This window comes from Carcharodon carcharias, chromosome 2, assembly GCF_017639515.1.
Source record: "Carcharodon carcharias isolate sCarCar2 chromosome 2, sCarCar2.pri, whole genome shotgun sequence".
Taxonomy (NCBI): domain Eukaryota; kingdom Metazoa; phylum Chordata; class Chondrichthyes; order Lamniformes; family Lamnidae; genus Carcharodon; species Carcharodon carcharias.
The window spans coordinates 219,701,564-219,724,391 of NC_054468.1; the positions used below are offsets into that span (position 1 = coordinate 219,701,564).

The 22,828-nt window shown below is 39.5% G+C and overlaps 1 protein-coding gene across 7 annotated transcripts in view; it reads right to left on the reverse strand.

The window, feature by feature from the left end:
• The window catches only part of akt3a (v-akt murine thymoma viral oncogene homolog 3a), a 367,050-nt gene that overhangs the window by 119,929 nt on the left and 224,293 nt on the right, over positions 1-22,828 (reverse strand). For all 7 annotated transcript variants that reach the window (XM_041216730.1, XM_041216711.1, XM_041216701.1 and 4 more), the window contains one exon: positions 6,115-6,262. In XM_041216730.1, the coding sequence (XP_041072664.1) occupies positions 6,115-6,262 (148 nt within the window). The remainder of the gene's footprint in view (positions 1-6,114; positions 6,263-22,828) is intronic.

Sequence of the window (22,828 nt, forward strand, 5' to 3'; positions counted from 1 at the left end):
AAGAAATGGAGGGTGGGTGCTGAGAAGTGTAAAGCTGTGCACATTGGAAGAGAAAATGAATTCTGTTCACAAGCGAATGGAATTTGTTTTGTCACGTCCATTATCTAAAGTTGAACAGGAAAATGATTTGGTGGTGATTATTAATTAAATCAGCAACAGTATACGATCAATGTGAAGCTGCTATCCACAAAGCACATCATGTACTGTAGTAAAAGCAAAATACTGTGGATGCTGGAAATCTGAAACAAAAACAAAACTAGCTGGAAAAACTCAGCAGGTCTGACAGCATCTGCAGAGAGGAACAGTTAACGTTTCGAGTCCGAATGACTCTTCATCAGAACTAAAGAAACATAGAAATGTGGTGAAATATAAGCTGGTAGACGGGGGGTGGGGCAGGTAGAGCTGGATAGGGGGCCAGTGATAGGTGGAAGTAAAGAAGAGATTGCCAAAGATGTCGTAGACAAAAGGACAAAGGAGTGTTGATGGTGGTGATATTATCTAAGGAATGTGCTAATGGGGACATTAAGGGTAGAAAGCAGGACAAACAAGTGGCAGATGGCCCTAGTCGGGGGGAAGGGATCGAAATGGGTTAAAAGGTGGTTATAAAACAATAGATTTAAAAACAGGTGGGAAAAGAAAAACATATTTTAAAAATATAAATTATTGGAAAAAGGGGGATCAGAAAGGGGGTGGGGATGGAGGACAGAGTTCATGATCTGAAGTTGTTGAATTCAATGTTAAGTCCAGAAGGCTGTAGAGTACCTAGTCGGAAGATGAGGTGCTGTTCCTCCAGTTTGCGTTGAGCTTCAGTGGAACATTGCAGCAGGCCAAGGACGGACATGTGGGCTTGAGAGCAGTGTGGTATGTTGAAATAGCAAGCGACAGGGAGGTCTGGGTCGTGCTTGTGGACAGACAAATCCCCAGAGCTGTGCCTTGACTAATCCAAGTCGGCCTGCCCGATTCGAATGTGAACAAAGCTGGGCAGTTTAACTGTTTCATGCTGCATTCTCTATGGCAGCACCTTCACCAATTAGAGTCCATTTGCCAACCAGTCGGCACTCTCTTCTCATGCAGTATAAATTGTTGTTTCCCTGTTACAGTTGGAAAATTCTAGTGAGCTATCCCAATGAGTGCAAGATGAAAGGCTTTGGTGGTATGTCTGTTTTTTCTTTCAGCAACACTCAAGTTCTGTACTACCAAAAGAACAAATTTTAAATTCAAAATCTGTATCCACTGAAAAAACCTACCCTGTAATTGTGTCTGTTTCTTTTCTAAATGATTGTAACCGTTTGAAATCTGTTCGAACTGTCACTTGGTCATACAGATCTTGAATATTGCTGAAAAGAGACAAGTTTTGCCAAAGCTTTTCGCCTTATCAAGACAAATGCAAGAATGTCAAATTTCAAATGCTGCATGCAAGATTAAAAGCTTTGGCAACAGGTCTCTCTTTTCAGCAATATTCTGTTAAAACTAGAGCCATCTGCCACTTGTTTGTCCTGCTTTCTACCCTTAATGTCCCCATTAGCACATTCCTTAGATAATATTACCATCGTCAACACTCCTTTGTCCTTTTGTCTACGACATCTTTGGCAATCTCTTCTTTGCCTCCACCTATCACTGGCCCTCTATCCAGCTCTACCTGTCCCACCCCCCTCTACCAGCTTAAATTCACCACATTTCTATATTCCTTTAGTTCTGATAAAGAGTCATTTGGACTCGAAACGTTAACTGTGTTCCTCTCTGCAGATGCTGTTGGACCTGCTGAGTTTTTCCAGCTATTTTTGTTTTTGTTTCATGTACTGTAGTATTGTACAACAGTATTTCGCTAGAACCTGAAATTACTTTGTCCTTACATTGACCACTGGTGAAGCCACATTTGGAGTACTTTGTGAAATTCGGACACACGCCTTCAAATGAACAATCACTGAAGAGGGTTACAGAAAAATTGAGGAACATTTGAACACTAAGGGCTCAAAATTATGAAGAGAGACTCACAAACCTTGTTTCCATTGGATAAAAGAAACTGAGAGTAGACATGGTCTCTTTTAGAAGACTGAAAGGAATGTATAGTTCCGGGCACAAGCTTGTACTGAAAGTACAGAACTGGAGGGAATACTTATGAAACTAACGAGGCTCATCTATATAGATTTATAGGATAGGCATAGCAAAATGGAATAGGTTATATAGGTTTTGTTTTCTTACTCCATGCTTATGATAAACTTTTTTCTTAAAAAAAGACATCATCAATTCTGAAATAATGAGTGAAAAATAATTGAAACTTTCATTATAGTGAGGCAGTACCTCTAACATTTTTCATCAACTCCACCTCAAAACAGTGACTCTTCTGGTAGCTGCTTTCTGATACCTCAAAATTGGTCAATTTTCTCTTGAACCCCGATGGAGCTCAATTGTGAATATCATATCACATGATATTCTTCTTTCCAGCAGAAGTTGCTGGATAGTTACTCTGGTCACCCCTGAGCTGGGGATAGAGTCTAATTGTACCACCCTGGAATTTAAGCTGAGATGAGAGAAGTGCAACCAGCATGCACAAGTTTTAAAATATTTCTAAAACTTCACAATAGAAGTGCATCTTAAAAGTAAGATTGATGTGTTTTAATTGTGCATGCGTATGCATACATGTATTTTTTAAAAAATCTTTTGAAGTATCTGATTTACTTCTATACTTCCAGGGATCGTTTCTGATGAGACATGTATTCTAAAGTGCATGGTCTCAATATAATCATCACACCATGCTTGTCCTTCCGTGTGTGTGTGTGTGTGTGTGTGTGTGTGTGTGTGTGAGAGAGAGAGAGTGAGTGAGTGAGTGAGTGAGTGAGGGAGGGAGAGAGCGAGAGCGAATGATCACTGATCTTGTGCTTTCTCTGGTCCTTATGCTCAGCTTCTGTATGATGCAATATATGATGATATCCCTGGTACATGAATCACGAAGTTAGTATGCAGGTACAGCAAGTGATTAGGAAGGCAAATATATTGTTGGTGTTTATTGCTAGAGGAATGGAATATAAAAGCAGGGGAGTTTTACTACAGCTGTACAGGACCTTGGTGAAACCTCATCTGGAGCACTGTGCACAGATTTGGTTTTCTTATTTTAAAAAATTGCTTCAGAAGCAGTTCAGTGAAGGTTCACTGGACTTATTCCTGGGGTGAAGGAGCTTTCTTATGAAGAAAGGATGAACAGGTTAGGTCTATACCCATTGGAGTTTAGGAGGAGGAGAGATGATCTTATTGAAACATATAAGGTCCTAAGGGGTTCTTGATGCGGTGGATACCCAGAGGATGTTTCTTCTTGTGTGGGAGACTAAAACTAGAGGACATAGTTTAAAAATCTCCCTTTTAAGACAGAGATGGGAGAAAAGGTCAAAGGGTCATTGGTGCATGGAATTCCCTTCCCCAGAAAGTAGTGGAGGCTGGGTCTTTGAATTTATTCAAGGCAGATTTAGACTGATTTTTGTTTGGCAAGGCAGTCAAAGGTTATGGAGGGTAGACATGAAAATGGAGCTGAGACCACAACTAGGTCAGCCATGATCTTATTGAATGGTAGAGCAGGCTCGAAGGGCCAAATGGCCTACTCCTGCTCCTATGATCATTTGAGTGATCCATGGGTCAAAGTACTAAACATATAAAAATGTCAGCAAATAAATTAGTAATGTTAAACTTGGTTAAATTACTGAACATGCCACTTTCTTTACTTCCTTTTCAAGCAATAGCTCACATTTAAATTACAATACTGAAATACCATTATCTTTAAATACAATGCAGTAACTTCATGAGTACTCTTTTTGATTAATGTAACTTTGTGCTTTTTTTTTTAAAGTTCATTTTTTTCATATCCTGTACATATCAATTGATGGGAGCCATTCTTAGCAATCATGTCTTGTGTTCTAAGTCATAACTGTTCTTATTTTGGTTAGGAAAAGTTGCATCAGGTCCTGAATAAAGTATCTTTTAACAATGGGGTGTGAGAAATTGGGAAGTTAAAAGTAAACTGGTCTGAGCCCATTCTCCCCTGTTTATATAGTGCCTTTTCTAGCTAATTAGCACACAGTTTTAAAAATGTACCAGTCTCTGTGTTGCAGGATAGTGTAAGGTAGCATTGCTATATCATTATCAAAACACAGTTGCAAGTTTTTATTTGGGAGATACAACTACAATGGGGTTATTAAAATAACATTCCTTTTAACTAATAACATTTTAAACGTAGTTTGGGAGCAAAGGAAGAAAATACATTATGTAAGAGAAATCTCAATGTTGTACCTGATTGCATCATGCATAGGAAAACTATTAGGATTGTCCACCCCATGTATATATCAAGTTAGATTTAAACTATAGATTTGTTTTCCAACAATGCTAAAGTATGAATTTTTTCTTAGCCACTTTTTGCTACAGATAACCAAGAATATTTCTTGCAGACAGCAGCAAAGGATTTTCAAACAGTCATTGGTCAAACTCCTACCAACGCTCAGTTAGTGCATGTTTTTAACTGATCAGATTTTTTAAAACTCTCAATGTGTGGTTAACAGCAGTAAAACAAAATCCCAACATTAATCTTCTATGGCATTGCTCACTGCAAATCAGAAGGTGACGTTATAAGGAAATGGATGTGATGAGATATTAACTTTAACAGTTGAGAAACTCTTAACAAGAGCTGGTTATTTGATGTATAAGTTTTTCAGAGGGCTCCTGAAGTAATGAACTGAGCATTGATAAGGAATCTATGAGCAATTTTTGTGAAGGGCAATTGGTACTTGAACATAGTCATGAAGCGGGAAGGAAAAATGGTTGGTAGTTGAGGTGGTCGAGGAAATAGTGAGGAGATACAGATTTTGGTTGTGAGAGGAAAAAAAAAAATGGTAGGAAACAGGAACTGAAAATGATGATAGGAAAGAGGAATTCCAAAAGAAAAGGAATGGGACCCCAAACTTAAAATGGTGGGAAACAGGTGTTGAAAAAAAAATGCATTTGGAAACCTTAAACACACTCAAACTGAAGGAAACAAAAGTAGAGCTGAGAGAAATAAATACACAAGGGAGTACATAAAAAACATTACACAATGGAGTTAAAAGGAGAGCAGGAAAATAAAGAGTACAACAAGAATATTGGAAAAAAAAGTATTTGGAAAACACAAACCAGGCAACAGGCCTTGGAAAAAATGTTTGAAAAAGATTATAAAAGCAGCAAACTGTACCTATAGAGAGCTGTTGCTGCAGTTAGGCATACTGATTGCAAGGGACTGAGAGAATCAAAGCTGGTCAATCATATTATCCACTCAGCCAATCATAATGAAATAGATTCCACCAGAACACTAACTTATAGACTTAGCCAGCAGAACTAAATCACAGATCAGTGCAAATGAAAAGTGTGACAGAAAAACAGAATAACATTGTATGACGCAATTCTCAAGAACGAAGTGAAATGGAAGTTTCAATATATAATTGATGGAGAAGTGATCTAAAATAACTTAATATTCCATAGGTCCTATAGCACCCACCTAATAAATGCCATCTAAAGCAGAAATACTACAAAAATTACTGAATATCTAGCAGATCATGACCAACTTTGCTCTCACAATTTACATGATCTGAATTGTCCAATTGGATTACTGCTCGTAATCTGTTGTGACACATCCAGCAACTAAAAGAATATTTCAAAGACATATTTTCAGTGCAATAGAAAATGAAACTACGATTTTCTCTTTGTAATAGATTATCTGGACTTCAGCAGGAAATATTTTACAGAATAATGCTTTAGGATTAAAACTGATTGCAAACTCATTTGCCAAAAACAATCTCTCATCCTATAAAAAGTAACCCACTGAGCTTTAAAATATTTTCAAAGTAAAGGCCAGTCCAGTTGTTATTTTTCAGTAGTTAGTGACAGGTCACATAATATCATGCTCCCCCATCATAGCATCTCCATTCTCCTCTCCTTTTGCAAAGATCACTGTCAATTGTATCTTTCATCATTACAGTGAATTCCTCAGATTTATTTCCACATGTGGTGAGTGCTATATAAATACAAGTTGTTTTGGTAAAATTATTGCAAGATTTAAATTTTACAGTTTATTTTATAAATAACAGTAATTGTTCTTACCACTCTGCGTTTGGGGTGACTAAGAGATGTGTCCATTTCATCCTCCCCTGTAATATCTAGATTAGGACTGGAACTGCAGTTCATTCGATCTTCCTCTTGCCTTTGAAGTCTATCTGCTACTGCTTGGATAGCTTCTGTCCATTCTTCCCTGATCAGACAAAACAAAAGAAGTCTTTGGTATTAATGCAAACACTCATACTCAGTGGTAGATTTGTAGTAGCTCAAAACCAATAACCATGCAGATTTGTGCACTCCCACATGGCTGTTTTTCCTTTATTTTCTGAATAGAATCCAAAAATAAGGGCTGAGTGGTGAATTGTTATTCAGATGTAAATCTATTTTTGAAAGTTTGATTGCTAATAAAATCCTTGCAAGGTCAGTTTTTCTATAACACTGCATGGCTTACCATAAACCTAACTGAATTTTGCAAACAGATTTCACGTGCAGATATTTTACCATTATTAACGAAGTGATTAGCTGTGTAGGTATAATTTTTTAAAAACTGGTTTGTGGGTTAACAAACAAAAAAACTAATAAAAGTAACTGCAGAAGGATTTCGTTTATATTATGGTTGTCCATTAATTGCATAAATTAACTGTAAATCATGAGTTAATTTATTTGGTGATTAACTTTTTTACAAAAAAACTAATCACAGAAAGTTATGCAAAGAACAACTCGAGTAACCTGCAGCTTTCAGTGCAACATACATTTCTGAATAATTCTGTGTACTCCCAGCCAGTATGTCCTTCTGAGCATGTGAGCAATTGCTTGAATGACAGTAGTGTGAGTGCAGCAGTATTGGTGTTGCTCAGCTGAGAGCCTGAGGCCAGCTAAAGGCATCCTTCTCCTTCAGCCCTGGGCCTAAGGAGACATGTAATTCCATGCATTCTCAATCATGCTCTGTAGATTGAGTGTTAGATTAATTCAAAGAAGATTTTAACTAATTAAAAATTTTAAATGACAAGATTTATCACAAATTTATTGTTTTAATTGCTTGACAGCCCCAATATAAATATACATCTTCTGTGTAGGTAACACGCTCCATTAAATTCCCTATGCAAAACATTTGCAATGGGAATTCCATGTTAACATGTCAACACCTACACTATTACCAATCATGCCACAAATAAATTCTCAGTAATTACTTTGAACTTGAGAAATTTCAATGTCTTAAACAAAATAAAAAATTAAAGGTATTTCAATTTCTCAGTAACACAATTATATTTGGTGTTCTTAATATTTTCATTTGAAGGACTCAGTTTATCTTAAAAGCCTGGGTTAACTTCATAGTTTTACTCAGAATAGCAGCCCTACTAGCTGCTGTACTAACTGATTGCAGATTAAGTAACATGAGTAGATCAATTTTCAAGAATGCATTGGTATCTTTCAGTCAACTGAGCTACTGTAACATTTTTCTTCAACATCCAGCAGATCCTGCTCAATTGTCTTTGAATTAATTTGAGAAAACTGGGGGGCAAACTTTTAAAAAAATGTTTTAAAGTAAAAAAGAGAGGTTGGCTGTATGTGAGAGAGGAGAGGGAAATAAATGACAGACTGTAGTATTTTCCTCCCAATTTCAAAAGACATTAAGCAAAGATAGATTGCCATTCTCCTAAATTGAGTTCATTTTTCAAAAACACAGAACTTTGGAGGAGAGAACTTCTAATTATCACCCATGATTAGTTCACAGAAAATGTAAATATAGTATTTTAATTCCTGATACCTGTGAGAAACAGACATGGAGACACAGGCAGACATTACATTCTTCAACCTAAACCCAACTGAATTTTGAAAGCAAGCAAAGCCTCTGAGGAAACTCATGAATTAGGAGAGCGCGAAAAGGGAAACATGCTGAAGGTGAGGAATTGCCTGGTTTCTTGACTGCTATGTAGTCAGTGTTGATTGTCATGTTAGCTCCCTTTCCATCTCATCCCCCAATCACTGTTCTCACCCCTGTCCCTGTCCTCTATTCCTTTACATTACCATTATGCATTTCCCTTCCCAACTCCACCACATTCATTTCACTATCCATGGGGTGGGGAAACAAGCAAAAGGCAGGAAAAGATGAAGAGACACTGGTGGATGGGATAGGTTGTATGGCAATGGTAAAGGGCCAATTTTCCTCTTTGAGGGACGGCATTGGGCCAAGGTGCAACTCTCATCTCCATCAGAGACAGCATTTTTTTTCCTCGTATCTTCTATGGCAGCACTTCATAATTCTATCCCAACATGAACTGGAAGTGATTCAGAGCTAGTAAATTCCTCACAACATTTACTACACAATTAGTTGCAGTGCTTCTACCAGCAGCTTCATGCAGATATCAAACTCAATAAGTACTTCTCCGTAGTTCACAACTCCAGTACAATTTCATCATGGAAAGATATGACGGGTTGAGGGAGAATTCGTACATCAGCATCCTTGGGAAAACAGGCAGGTGTTGAAACAGTAGAAATATGACTCTAGGTGAGCTGAAGCTACAATGCCACAGGAATATCAGATTTTCAATCTACATGGAGAGGAACAGCAATCAAGGCATAAAGCACGTTTGCATATTATGCTTAAGTTCAAGAATCAGGAACAAAAACTAGTTAATCTGAAATTTGCCCTCATCTGCCCAACCTTGCATGTAAAAGAAATGTGCCAAACTAGGCTGAAAACATTATTTAATTTAGTGGCCAATTTACATGGGGAAACAACTTATATTTATACAGAACCTTTAACGTAGTAAAACAGAATTACAGAATTGTTACAACGCAAAAGGAAACCCATCCCAAAGCACTTCACAGGGCCATTAAAATTTGACATCGAGCTGCAAAGGAGATATAAGGTTGAAATATGAAGACCTATCAGGTCAAGTGAATATTACTTTATAAAAGCATTCAAGTCAATTCAATAACTGTACTACAATTAAGCAGGAAGCTTTTTGAATACTCGGCTCAGAAATGGTAATTATAAAAGTAGCATGAGGTTACGTTTCACCAAATAGTTTTGACCAGCCAGGAAGTAACAAATCCATTAAACTCCCCTTTCAATTAAGCATATCATAGTTTTACCCAACATTTTGTTTCTAAATAAAACAATATGTACAAACACACAACTTGGAATTATATAACACTTCAGAGGAAACAGCTATTAGCAGGACTGGCCAAAAGCTTAGTCAAAGGTGTAAGTCTTAAGTCTGTCATCCAAGGAGGGGAATATGAAGTAGCAGAAGAGCTTTAGGAGAGAATTGCAGAGTATGAGGTCTAAGTGGCTGACAGCCACCGATGGTGGGCTGAAGGGAGGGGAAACACGAGATTAGAGTGGGAGACACAGATTTGGGGGCAGAGGTAGCGTTGGAAGACTTGTTCCAAATTTGAAGCAGTGGAACTGGTGTAGGTCAGAAAGTGCAGGGTGATGGGTGAGCAGGACTTAGTGGAGGTTGAATACAGAAAAAGAGGGGTTTTGGATTAATTGAAGTGTATGGAGGATGGAGAATGGGGAGGCCCGCCAGGAAAGCATTGGAATAGACAGGACAAATAACCTCCTTCTGTGTTGTAACTATTTTGATTCCAAAAAGGTGACAAACTATGAGGAAAATCGAGGCCATTTTGAAGACCTGTCCTGGAGCTAATACTGACCAGTGGTTTCAGGGTTTGGAATTAAATGAGAATGGTCTGATTGTCACTCATCCAAGATAGCCACAATAAAATAGTGCTTAAAAATTCCCTAGCCTAAACTGTTATTGAAACTGGATATCCTAAAACTCTACACACCCAGTTAGCAAAAGTGAGGAGTCAAAGATCCTGAAACATAAGTCTTTATTAAAATTAATACAAGAGCAAAGTAATGATGTTGGAAATCTGAAACAACAAAAAATGTTAGAAACCTGCTTAGTGTTCCTGGAATTTCCAGTTTTTATTTATGAAAATTATTTGCTACATAAAAAGGTGACTCAATTATCAAATTTGCTGACATTTTTATTTGATTAATCCATTTTGATGTAAGACTGAGTACTCAGAAGTTGAAGTTCTTCCTTTCTAAGGATACGTTACTGTTCAAGGAAATGACAAACTAGTATCACTTTCCTAGCACCACCTCTCCAAATTTCTTGATCAGAACCCAACAAATTGTGGTTAAAATGCAAAACTGAAAGAGTATTCCATTTTTCTTTGCATTTTAAATTTATACAGTAATTCAATCTAATCTATTACAGTAGATTAGATGATTATTTTGTTTTGATTTGTTCCCAATTGAACAAGCTTGTTTGCAGGGGCCTTACCCTAAATTTGAATATTACAAATATTCCACTTCACCTGTCTGAATATTGTGCCCAAAAGAGTTGGAAAGTTTGGGGGAGACGGGAACATACTGGTAATGCTCTGGGAACAAAGGTTCAAATACCACCCACTGCTGGAATTTAAATTCAATTAATAAATCTGGAATATAACAAGTTAGCCTCAGTAATGGTGACCATGAAACTATCGATTGTCGTAAAAACCCATCTAGTTCATTAATGTCCTTTAGGGAAGGAAATCTGACATTCTTACCCAGTCTGGCCGACATGTGGCTCCAGACCCACAATAATGTGATTGATTCTTAACTGCCCCTGAAATGGCCTAGCAAGCCACTCAGTTCAAGGGCACTTAGGGATGGGCAACAAATGTTGGCCTTGCCAGCAATGCCCACATCCCATGAAGGAACAAAAGAAAAGTCCTTTAAATGACATTGAGAGTAAGGAAACCTATGTTTTTCAATTACATGTTTCATGGAGTGTTGCCTTGACACTAAATACCACAGCTGAGATAAGAGTTTGGAACTTACCTTTCTAGCTGAATAATCCAAAAAAAAAAACAATTCTGTACTTAGAGATTTAACCTCATGTGGCTTAAGGAGTTATTTCAAATTGAATGTTCACATTTTATATTAGTTTACTCCAATCCTTTTCCTTAGGCTCTCATGACATTATAGTTTTCCAACTAAGCAGACAAACAAGTGACATAATTCTGAAGCACTATTCAGGCAGAAGAACTTCTTGGGTACTCACTTTGTTTTCGCAGCTTACAAGTAGGGAGCTTCATTCCCTCCATACCATTTTGTCCACATAACCCAATTGAAACTGGAAACTAAATAAGTACAGAAAACGTGCAATGCATCATTTTCCAATATGTTTTGTCACCCCACGATCTGCCCATAGCGGGCCTTCATTCTGCTGTAAAACATTTAAAATTTGAGACCTTGCAATTTGAATTTTTTAAAAGCACCAGGCTGTTCACACGTAAAAGGCCATTTACATTAACTGTCATGAACAACAGCCCCTTTTGGACATTCCTTCCTTCATCAAGGCAGTTGTGATTGCAAACACAAACATTAAATGCCAAGACTCTGCAAAGTGCTTTAACTGTCAAGGGTACACAAGTATTTTCATATATTTACAAAAGCAAGTTTTTACACCAAGCATGTTGTTTGTAGAATCATTTAATAACATGCACTTCAATATTTAGAAACAAGATTACTCACCTGAACATATACTTCCCAGCCTTTTACAATAAGTGAGATTAGAAGTACTGTATCCAGTAATTTTAGGTTGATCCTGTAGGTGTAATTTTCTCATTCTTTGAACCGTATACATAGAATATTTCACCAACTGTACAAGAGAAAATGATCTTGCAAATTCGTCACTTCAAATTTTTTGTATTTCTAACATTCCATTCAGCTTTACCATTACCCTCATCTGGAACACATCCTCATTTTCTCCTGACTGGAACAGTCAGTAAAGCTTTTTACTTTTTGAATTCTAAGCCACAGTAGTTCCACACAAAAAGGTCAGATGAAATATGAAGGATCAGGAAATGAAGGAGCTTTTCATATGGTGACTGTGCTGCATAAAGAATTAAAACTACCCCTGTGATGGGCAATTTCTTCTTCCGTAATCAATTCCTTATGGGAAAAATGTATACCAAAGTAATTCAACAAAATAGAAGTGGATCTTCAGGGTTCAGACCATTGTAATCCGGACAAAAAGGCCAAAATTAACTTTGCTGGGTTGCAACAATCTTTAGTCCAGAGGTGGTGAGTTTGACTCGATCTGAACCAACAGTGCAAAATACCTGTCTGACCAAAACAAAAGTCCACAGAAAGCAACATAACATATTGAGTTTTGAAACACATACATCCTCCTCAACTAAACAAAAAAGAACTTCAAGCTTAAAACCTGCATTGAAACTGAACAAACAGAAAATGAATCAATCACCAAACAATTAAACTTAAGTGGTGTTGGATAAGCAATGAATAGTGCCCAGGACTCCATGAGAGCTCTCGGCTCTTCTTTGATTGCCGTAGCACAAATCTTAGCCCACCTAAGAACGATGGAAACTTAGTACTGCACAGAAGTGTCAGTCTAGATTATAATCCCAAATTCATAGTGGGTCTTGAGCCCAAAACCTCAAACTCAATGACAAGAATGCTACTAAGTGAAATAAGCTGACATTTGTCCTATCTTGTTGAATTCATTCTTTACAGAGCTAAAAGTAATGCATTTAGAATCATTCACTTTCAAATATCCCCTCACAAAGATTGGGGATGAGCATGGTGGGGGAGGTTTCTAGGTTGTTTAAGAGGGGTGCAAAGTCATGGATATTGCAAAATAAAGAGAAGAAAATTTGAGTATATACCATACAGACCCGCATGCCAAAATCAATGTAGGGCAAGCCTTAACCATAGTTGAAACTCAGGAGTTCCTCCAAAACGAGGACAAACATAAAACAGGTATTTTCCTACCCATACACTCATCATGGAGTTTCATTCTAGAAATTTGAACTGCTGCACAATCCAAAAATAATAGAGATTGTTCTGGAGAACTATCTCAGCTGGATCAATTGAGTGATGCAAAATGTGAACGACTGCTAACTAACAAAGGGCAACACTTTTACTCAGGATGATGACTTCTGAATTAGATTCCAAATACTCCAGGATATCAGGGAAGGAAGCTACAGATATAAGGAAAACAGGAGGCTCAATTCATTAGCCCCTGAAAACAGACAAAATATCCCAATGCTCGATTAGATCATCTGTTTTAGCAATGCAGGCAGTACAATAACGTTATGCTGCATGCTCATTTGAATGACCTCTGTCCAGCCAACATTGAATGTCTTATTCATTGGCTGGGCACAGCAGCAGGGGGCCAATATTGAGAGTGGCTCATATCACTTAAAGCCAGCCTGCATCTCCTCAAGGGGAGGCGCATTGTGGTTGGAGCAGGTGCTGGAAGTCATGGTTGAGAAGAATCTGACCTGGGAAAGATTAAGGAATGGCACCAGTGGGGAGATGCAGCTCCAAGGTTTCTGGAAACTGAACTGGAGATCTCGGTAAAAGAGGTGGAAAAGAGAAGAGATTCCTGCCTCTCCAGAGCTTAGGAGGCCCTCCAAACACACACTCGAAAGACAGTAGGTGTAGGCAGTCGTGAAGATCAGTGCCAGGAGTTGAGCCCCAGGCATCTAGGCGCAGTGTTGCAAGAAGTTCAAAGACCTTACACAAGTGGTCATGGTCACTGCATGCATCTTCAATTATACGAGTAGACTCATCCACTGCTCAGATCGCCATACCTACATCACTCACCTACCAACAACCTCTATCAATCAGGTCTCATAACTAACATTCATGTTTCACCTCACCCTCATGCATTTAGCGCAGCTGCAAGCCTCAAACCCACCTCTCAGCCGGCACACACATTACCAGTTATTTCAATCATGACAGCCACATCTGTCAAATAGATTGCCGATACTCACCAACACTTCTCTCTCTCTTGCAGGGCAAGGTGGCAGGCAAATGGAGGCAGCAGGAGCTAACCAGATCAGGGACAGGCATGCCTAGAGGAGATATTGCTAGCCATTAATGAGACAGTCATTGCTGAAGCCATGGTCAGTGGAAGGGCTGAAACCAAAGACAACTGTACCCTCATCCCAAATACTTCTCATTCCCCACTTAGCACCCCCCCCCCAAAAAACTTGCTTCCAATTTACAGGCTGCAGATTGAGTAAGCATGTGCCTCTTATTTGTCCCACCTCCACAGATTACAACCTTACCCTTCTGAATTCCAAGAGGCTCAATTTGGCCAGACAGTGAGGAACACCAAAGAGAGGGTAATGAAGACATAGCACCATCACTAGGTCTCACACTCGCAGCCACCAGCTCAGGTACTGACAGTGCCCCTATCATGATATGGGTGCTGGTATTGCACTCGGATAAGTTTTCCAAGGACAGCGCTGGGAAAAAGGGGGTGACTAGATTGCCTCCTCCCCTATTTTTCTTCCTCAGCTGCATACTACATTGTTGGTGGCAAAGGCTGTACCTTTATTCTGCTGACCAAAACGAATCTTCACACCTCCTCTGCCGAATACCACAGGGCCCTACCAGAGCCCTGGAGTGATGTTTCAGCCAACAGTGTGTCCTATACGGTTTTGTGTAGCAGCATTGTATGTACTTGGCACACATGTTTAGCTGTGCAAGGTTAAAAGAGGACATAAGTGTAGTACTACATTCAAATTGGTGCTGCATGCTAATGGAGGTCATGATTTACCTGCTCTACATACATTACCGAACACATATTAACACAGCATCTGCCTGGCAATATTTGTTCTGTAAGCCTTTCTGCGCACTGCAAATGCCATTTTGGAACTCTAAGAGCATTCATGGCACCAAAAAAACTGATGCCATTGAAAACGTACTCATCATAGTGTCATGCCAAGAAAGTAAGAAGAAAAAACATCTTAAATTTGTTTCTCTTCCATATTCTCCTGTTTAATTGTTTTTTAAATGGACAATTGCTGGGCTGATAAAATGGCCACAGTTGGTCACATGCCAGTATTTCTGCAAGGTTCTAAGCCGTTCCAATGGACAAAGGCTAACTCATCATCCTCCTGGAATGCAACACCCCTTTGCATTGTATGAACATTCCAGCCAAGCCAACACAAAGGATTGGTAGACGAGACATCGGCCCGAGCCAGCAGCGGACAAAGACAGAGCTATGCATGGCTCATCTCCAATGTTGTGCTGATGGTTCAATAGTTATCTGCTCAAACTGCTTTGGGTTTTAAAGAGGATCCTTAAAGTACGTAGTTAGTTGAATAGCTCAACCTGAAACTACCCTGTCACATGACTTCAGCTGTCTGGATTGCTTTAATTATACAGCTTTTGGATTTCATCTTCAGTTGCGGTTTAATCTCAGAAAAGAAAAACCAGACTCCAGGCAAGCAGCTGACCTCCATCTCTCTCAAAGTCGGATCCCTAGAAAGAATCCTGTATTTTCCTAGAGTGAACCAATTCCCAGAATACAAGAATACTTTGCTGCATCTTAACTACATCAACCGAATTCCTAGGACAACGACAAGGAATTCTGCCAAAGCAGACTGAAAGAACCTTCATTGGACATCGACTTACTGGACTCTACTCACATGAATTAATGCCAATACCTTTTTGTTTTTTTTTAATAACTTGCAATTTGAAACTTCTTTCCTTTTCTTTCTCTGCTTTTGTGAAGAGGACATAAGGAAGCTACAAAAAGGTATAGATAGGTTAATTAAATGGGCAAAGATCTGGCAAATGGGGTATAATGTGGGAAAATGTGAAAATGTCCATTTTGGCAGGAAGAATAAAAGAGATGCATATTATCTAAATGGTGAGAGATTGCAGAGCTCTGAGATGCAGAGGGATATGGGTTTTAGTGCATGAATCGCAAAAGGCTGGTATGCAGGTACAGCAAGTAATTAGGAAAGCTAATAGAATGTTATCATTTATTGCAAAGGGAATTGAATGCCAAAGTAGGAAGGTTATGCTTCAGTAATACAGAGCGCTAGTGGGACCACATTTGGAGTACTGTGTAAAACATTGGTCACCTTATTTAAGGAAGGATGTAAACGAAGCAGTTCAGAGAAGGTTTACCAGGCTAATGCCTTGAGTGGGCGAGTTGTCTTATGAGGAAAGGCTGGACAGGCTAGGCTTGTATCCATTGGAGTCTAGAAGAGTAAGAGGCAACTTGACAGAAACATAAGATCCTTAACGGTCTTGACAGGGTGGTTGTGGAAAGGATGTTTCCTCTTGTGGAAGAATCTCGAACTAGAGGTCACTATTTAAAAATAAGGGGTCGCCCATTTAAAGTGGAGATGAGGCAAAAATTTTTCTCAGAGGGTTGTGAGTTTTTGGAGCTCTCTTCCTGAAAAGGCGGTGGAAGCAGAATCTTTTTGAATATTTTTAAAAATGAAGGTGGATAGATTCTTGGTAAGCAAGGGAATGATAGGTTATCAGGGGTAGGCAGGATGCAGATTTGAGGTTACTATCAGATCAGCAATGATCTTATTGATTGACGGAGCAGGCTCGAGGGGCTAAATGGCCTGCTCCTGCTCCTTGTTCATATGTTTTACCTTGTATGCTTATGAGTATGAATGTGTGTCGCGATCCAACCCTCAGGTTTTGAATGTGTTAATAAATCATAATTTTGTTTCACCTTCAAGAATTTGCTGTGGGGTTATTTTTAACATTGGACCTCATAAACCGGAGTTTAGGTAACACACCATGGCCCATTTCAATAAGGAAAAGGATACTACAGGAAACAAATTAAATTAGAAATTAAAACTATCACTGTCACAGACAGAAGAAGGGAACAGTAATAATAATTCAATCCACCTCGCCCTCGTGTATGTAACAATAACTTGTACAAAGGGAGACTTTATGCTTTTAACACACTTCTCCAAACACTCAATTTTGAAGCAGCACAATTGCTTAAGGTCAGCAATTTAGAAATCAAGGCAAAAGTTGTGTCAGAGATCTACCAGCTGCCTCAGAACAATTGAAAAGAAAATAGCATTATCACATTCGAGACAACTGTTCCATAGGCTAGAGTATGACAACGAGATTCACCAGGCATCTCTCCAAAACCCATGCTCAAGCAGATTGTATTCTACTCCATCATAGGTCTATCATTATCTAAAATGAAGAACAACCAGATTCAGCTTAGCCATAAAATATACAATATTGAGAAGTTGCCAGACATTGTCAGAGTAATTCTCACAAATTAAGTCTGGTTCATCAAATTATTCAAATGAGTTTCAAAAATTTTCATAAACATTTTGGAATAATGGAAAAGAGAAATAGGCCAGTACCAGATATACCCAGGATCATTGTCATTTTTCAGTCAGGGTTGGAGGGATTTAAGTGCCTTTCTACATTATGGGTCACAGCAAGCATTAGCAATTACAAAATACTTTTAAGAGTAAAAGTGCACGTGGTAAGGAAACCATCGAAGTGAGGAGTTTTGTTACAATGAAGAGACTTTAAACTTGGAATACACCATCTATAGGATATGAACTATATGATTTTGGATGTACCTTCCATCCAGGCATGAAGGCAGAATGAGCAAGTATTCCTGATCGCATGGGATTGCTTTGGCTTTTGATTTATACAGGTCAGAATGAACTTAAACTCATAGTGGATGCCCTCTGAACTAATGACAACTTAAGACACTTGCACCTACCCGGCCTCCTTCAAGCACATAATAATCAAGTTTATCACCATGTTTACAGAAATGTGCATTGGTAAGTCACATCTAAGTAATAATTTTGATAATAACCTTGGGTTCATTGCAGTCGAGCTTCACACAATATTAGAAATCAAATGAGACTGGCGAACTGTGGACATTTGCTGGGCAACCCAGGCAGCTGGCCAACAAAGAGGCTTTGAAACTCAGATCATCGAGTCACTGGTATCCACCCTCAGGTAAAAGCTTAAAAGGAGAATGAAAAGCAATCCAATGTGGGCAACTGAAAAGGGGGTGGGGGAGAAGAACAAACTGGGATATTGGATATGAACATGTAAACTTCTCTTGTGGGGCCCAGTATAACACTCATTATCTTTCTGGCCCCACAAAGAGGAACAAAAAAATTAAATTGAATGACCTCTTTAGCACCTGATCCTCTTCATATTTGACTTTAACTGGCAGGAAAGCAGCTGTGGTTTAACCCCTCAGGGTGTATGGTCAGCCATATCACCAATGCATTGTCCAGAAATCTTCCAGAAACACACAGGAACTTTATACACCAGTAAATTTTGGTCACTGCCCAATGACATTGTCAGAGCACAACTTGCATAAAGAAGGACCCTGCCAGTTTCAGGAGGTGCCAATACTACCTGCTCAGAAGAGCAAGTTAAACCTTGAACAAGGTGGGATCACAGGACATCGCCTGGTTGATTTTAAGTGCCTATCCGTTCGATTTCTGAACAGGTAAGGTTAAAAGCAACTCCTTCGTCTCATTAAGAATTAGTGTCTTCAGGAAAGACGTCTAAATCTTTGATCTCTTGCACGAAATAGAAATTAATGAAGGCTTAACAACCAAGAATCCTAAATCTCCAAAATAATTTTTGAATATGCTTTTGTCTCAATGAAGTCATTTGAATACCCTCATTCTACAGTGAAGAGGGTCTGGCAATTGGTAATAAATTTGACCTACATAGGCAAACATATCAAACTTCTTTTTGTGAACTATATAGAATTTGGCTGTTCTCTGCTGATACTAGTAAGCAGTTACAGGGATTAACTATTGCTCTAATTTCTTAATTGCATTATAAAATGGCTTGATGCTTCCAAGCGGTATTCAGGTTTGTGATGGCCAATGTCAGATAACACCAAAGTGACAAGTTGGTTCATATCGCTGCATACTCCTGCGTGGTGGCGATCATCCGAGCCATTTTTCACTTTATCTGGAGATCAAAAATGGACTGTGTTCGCAGGGATACTATATTCTAGCCTCTGGATAAAGGGGGTAACAATGTGCCCAACATTGCCCTCATCCTGATGGCCACCTTTGTGTGTGGCTGCATCAAGCTGTGCATAGACTCTCAGTACGCAAGCACCAAATGTCACTGCGTGCTAAGGTTCTACCTGCCCCTGGTGCTGCGAAGGATGGGTCTGGCCACACTGCCGTGGAACACCAAGTAGTTGGACCGTGCCGTACCGCTTATCCCTCGTGGAGCAATTTATGCAGAGAAACACTTTTGACCACAAGTCCAACAGGCAGTGGTCGGCATGTAACTTCCTAGAGGCCCTGCGGGAAAAGGAGATGGTGGATCCTGTCGGACGGTTCCCTGAGCAGACTGTCAAAGTCATTTGGCAGAACGCCTCATCGTCAGAACTTTCCAACAAGCACCAAGACGTAGCTTAGCTGGTGGTGAGAAAGGCCCTCCCAGTCAAATCCTTCCTATATGCCAGGAGTCTCACCCTCTCCGCACGCTGCCCTCGAGGCGGCTGTGGTGGAGAAGAGACCATTGTTCACCTCCTTGTGGAATGTGCCTTTACAAAGAAAGTCTGGAGAGAGATGCAGTGGTTTTTGTTGAGGTTCATCCCGAGCCGTTCTATGGCATAGAGGTCTGTGCTCTACGGGCTGTTCCCAGGGACACTCAGCAAGACAAACATCAACTGCAGCTGGAGGATCATCAACTCAGCGAAAGAGCGCTCTTTGGTCTGCCCGAAACTTGTTGGTCTTCCAGTGCAAAGGGTTGCCCCCAACTGAGTGTTGCAGACTGGCACATTCCAAGATCCAGGACTACATGCAGAGGGGTGCACTAAAGCTTGGGGCAGATGCCGCAAAGGCACAATGGGGAAAGTTTGCTGTCTGAGACCTTTCTGCCACAGTGCACCGAGGGGATGGGAACTGTATAGACCCCTCGGGCTGTATGACTCAAAAGGAATGTATGCAATGAAAACTACACGTGTCACAATTGTATTGAAGCACCCCAGAGTGCAACATGATCTATGTAGATAACTTGAGTACCACTGCACTGTCTGTAGTGACCACGCTGAGATGTCTGTAATGTTCATTGCTTGTACTGAAGTACCTCATGATCTATGTGGAAAAGTCAAATCCAATTGCACTTTGTGATGGCCATTTTGAAATGCTCTCAGATATTTTATGAATAAAGTATATTTTTCCAAAAAAATCTCAGCATACTTTGAAAATTTGGTCTCCAAAGGTTAAAAAAAAACCATAGCTAGGACTTTTCACAGGCTGAGGTTTAAAATTGATTTAAAATTTGATTTAAATTTCAAACAATGCTTCGCAGTTAACTGTCAGTCACCATCACTGGTACATTCTCCATGGCAATGCCACTTGCCAACCAATCAGCACTCTTTTCACATTCAGTATAAATTTTTGTTTTCCCCCTTATGTTGGTATTCCTGCGAGTGTCTTGATGTGCAAGACGGAAAGCTTAGACATGGTTCTTTCTTCAGCAATACCAATTTAAAATTGTTAATGCGATCAGATGGCCAGCTCTGAAAATGCAGAGTGTGAATCCTGGTACTGTTGTTTTTCTACCAGGTCCAGACACAAAAGTGGGGGGGGGACTTAAACAATTTAACAACAAAATTAAACTATATATAACTCTTTCAAAAACAAATTCAGTTTATGGAACACGTTCAAACCTTTGATCATTATTCCCATGACTATTCCTGTGCATGTCAAAAACTCAGCAGATGCTAACATTGTTAATACATAGTCTGCAGAATCCACATATAAATACTTAAAACTAAACTGAGGCACATTTATGTTACAGCATTTCTCCATTAATCTACAAATATAGCTTAGGTCCTGATTTTTTTTGGCCCTCTATTGGTTTTAAGATAAATTTAAATTTGAAAGATGTATTTTCATCAACTTTTGTTTAATTACCCCGAGAAGGAACTATCATACAGAAATTGACAAGACATAAATTACTTGCAACTTTTTGTTTGGCAGTAGGTTCAAGCATCACATCAGAATTTCACTATTCGCCTGCCAGCTCTTGACAAAAACAGCTGACACTGGGAGCAAATATGAAAGGCGTTGACTCTCTAGATAACACTCATAACATTTTGAACTAAATGGTCTGGTCTCAGAGCTGCCAATTTAACATTAACAATCTTGAACCAGGTGACCTTCCACCCAACAACATCTATAAACCTCAGTGCATCCACAGCTGCCCATTTCTATTCCATACAAAGTTCCACTCGCCTATCATTCCTGTTATTGTTCATCCTAACGAATCATATTTAAAATTCTCATCTGTGTTTACATTCATCAATGGGCTCTCCCTTCCCGGTCTCCTCCTCTATTCCTGCAGTGCTCCTCCCCACCTGCCCCATCACCCCACCCTCTCAAAAATCCACCGATGAAATCAATTCTAGTTTTTTTTTTGAGAGTTCCGCCACTTCCTTCATTTCCGCATTGGTGGCCAAACCTTCAGCTGCTTAGGTCTCAGGCTTTGGAATTTCTTGCCAAAACCACTGCACTACTCCAATCCCCTTTACTACTTTTAAGATCCTCCTTAACTTTCTCCTCTTTCCCCTTCTTTGGTACAACCATTTATTTTGAGGAAACGGTATGTGCACAAATTGTTGAAGGTCAAGTTGAGAAAGCAGTTAAAAAGACATGGAATCCTGGGTTTTATAAACAGAGGCATAGAATACAAAAGCAAGGAAGTTACGTTGAACCTTTACAAAACACTGGCTTGGCCTCAACTGGAGTGGTGTGTCTAATTCTGGGCACCACACTTTAGGATGTGAAGGCGTTTTGGAAAAGATCGCAAGACTGTTTCCAGGAATGAGGGACTTCAATTATATTGATAGACTGGAGAAGCTGAGGCTGTTCTTCTTAGAGAAAGTTGAGAGCAGATTTGCTTGAAGTATTCAGAGTTGGTAGAAGGATCGAGAACCAGGGGACATCGATACAAGGTGAATGGTAAAAGAAGCAATGGTGACATGAGGGAAAATATTTTTACTCAACAAGTGATTAGGATTTGGAACGTGCTGCCTGACGTGTGTAGTGGACGCAGATTCCATCATGGCTTTCAAAAGGGAGTTTGATAAGCACCTGACAAGAAAAAAATTACAGGGCTACAGGAAAACAGCTGAGAAGTTGGACTAGCTGATTTGCTCCAGCAGAGAGTTGACATGGACACTGCAGGCTGAATGGTGACCTCCTATGCTCTAACAATTCTATGGTTGAAGTATCTTGGGAATTTTTTTCTACATTAAAGACACAATATAAATACAAGTTATTGCTGTTAGACAATAAAAGATTCATTTTCTAAAGCTGGATTTAAATAAAGCCCTCTTCATTATATAGTTTATTTGGTAGCCTTCCACCTCTTGAGACGATGGTTTGTGCCTTGGTGGTCAACGATGTTAAACATTGCCTGCTGTGGCTCAGGAGCCTCACCCTGACATGGCAGGTTCTGCCACATTTGCTGCAAATGAAGACAGTGGGTTGACAAAGTACAGGATTTGCTGGCCTCTGTTTTCCCTGGGTTCCCTTCTGGGCAAGCTGAGTGTTCCGTTTCACTTTGCCTCTTCCAAAAGCCCTCCAGAGGTCACATCTGTTGGCAACTGTCTCCCAGTTGTCTGCATCAATGTCCACCATCTACATCTCACTTGCAGGTTTCCTTGTAGCGGAGGCAAAGACATACAGCAGATTGTGATCCAGTGGTCAATTCACCATACGGAAGGTCTTTGGGTATATAGCAGTCATCCAATTGATGAACATGGCCAAGCAAGCACACATGTCATTGGCTTAACAATGACTGTTTTCTAATGGAATTAGCACATTCCAGGACCTCTGAGTTGGTGACCTTATCCTGCCAATAGATGCCAAAGATACATCTGAGGCAGCAAAATGGAAAATGTTCAACTTTTCTCCTGCTAACATATGT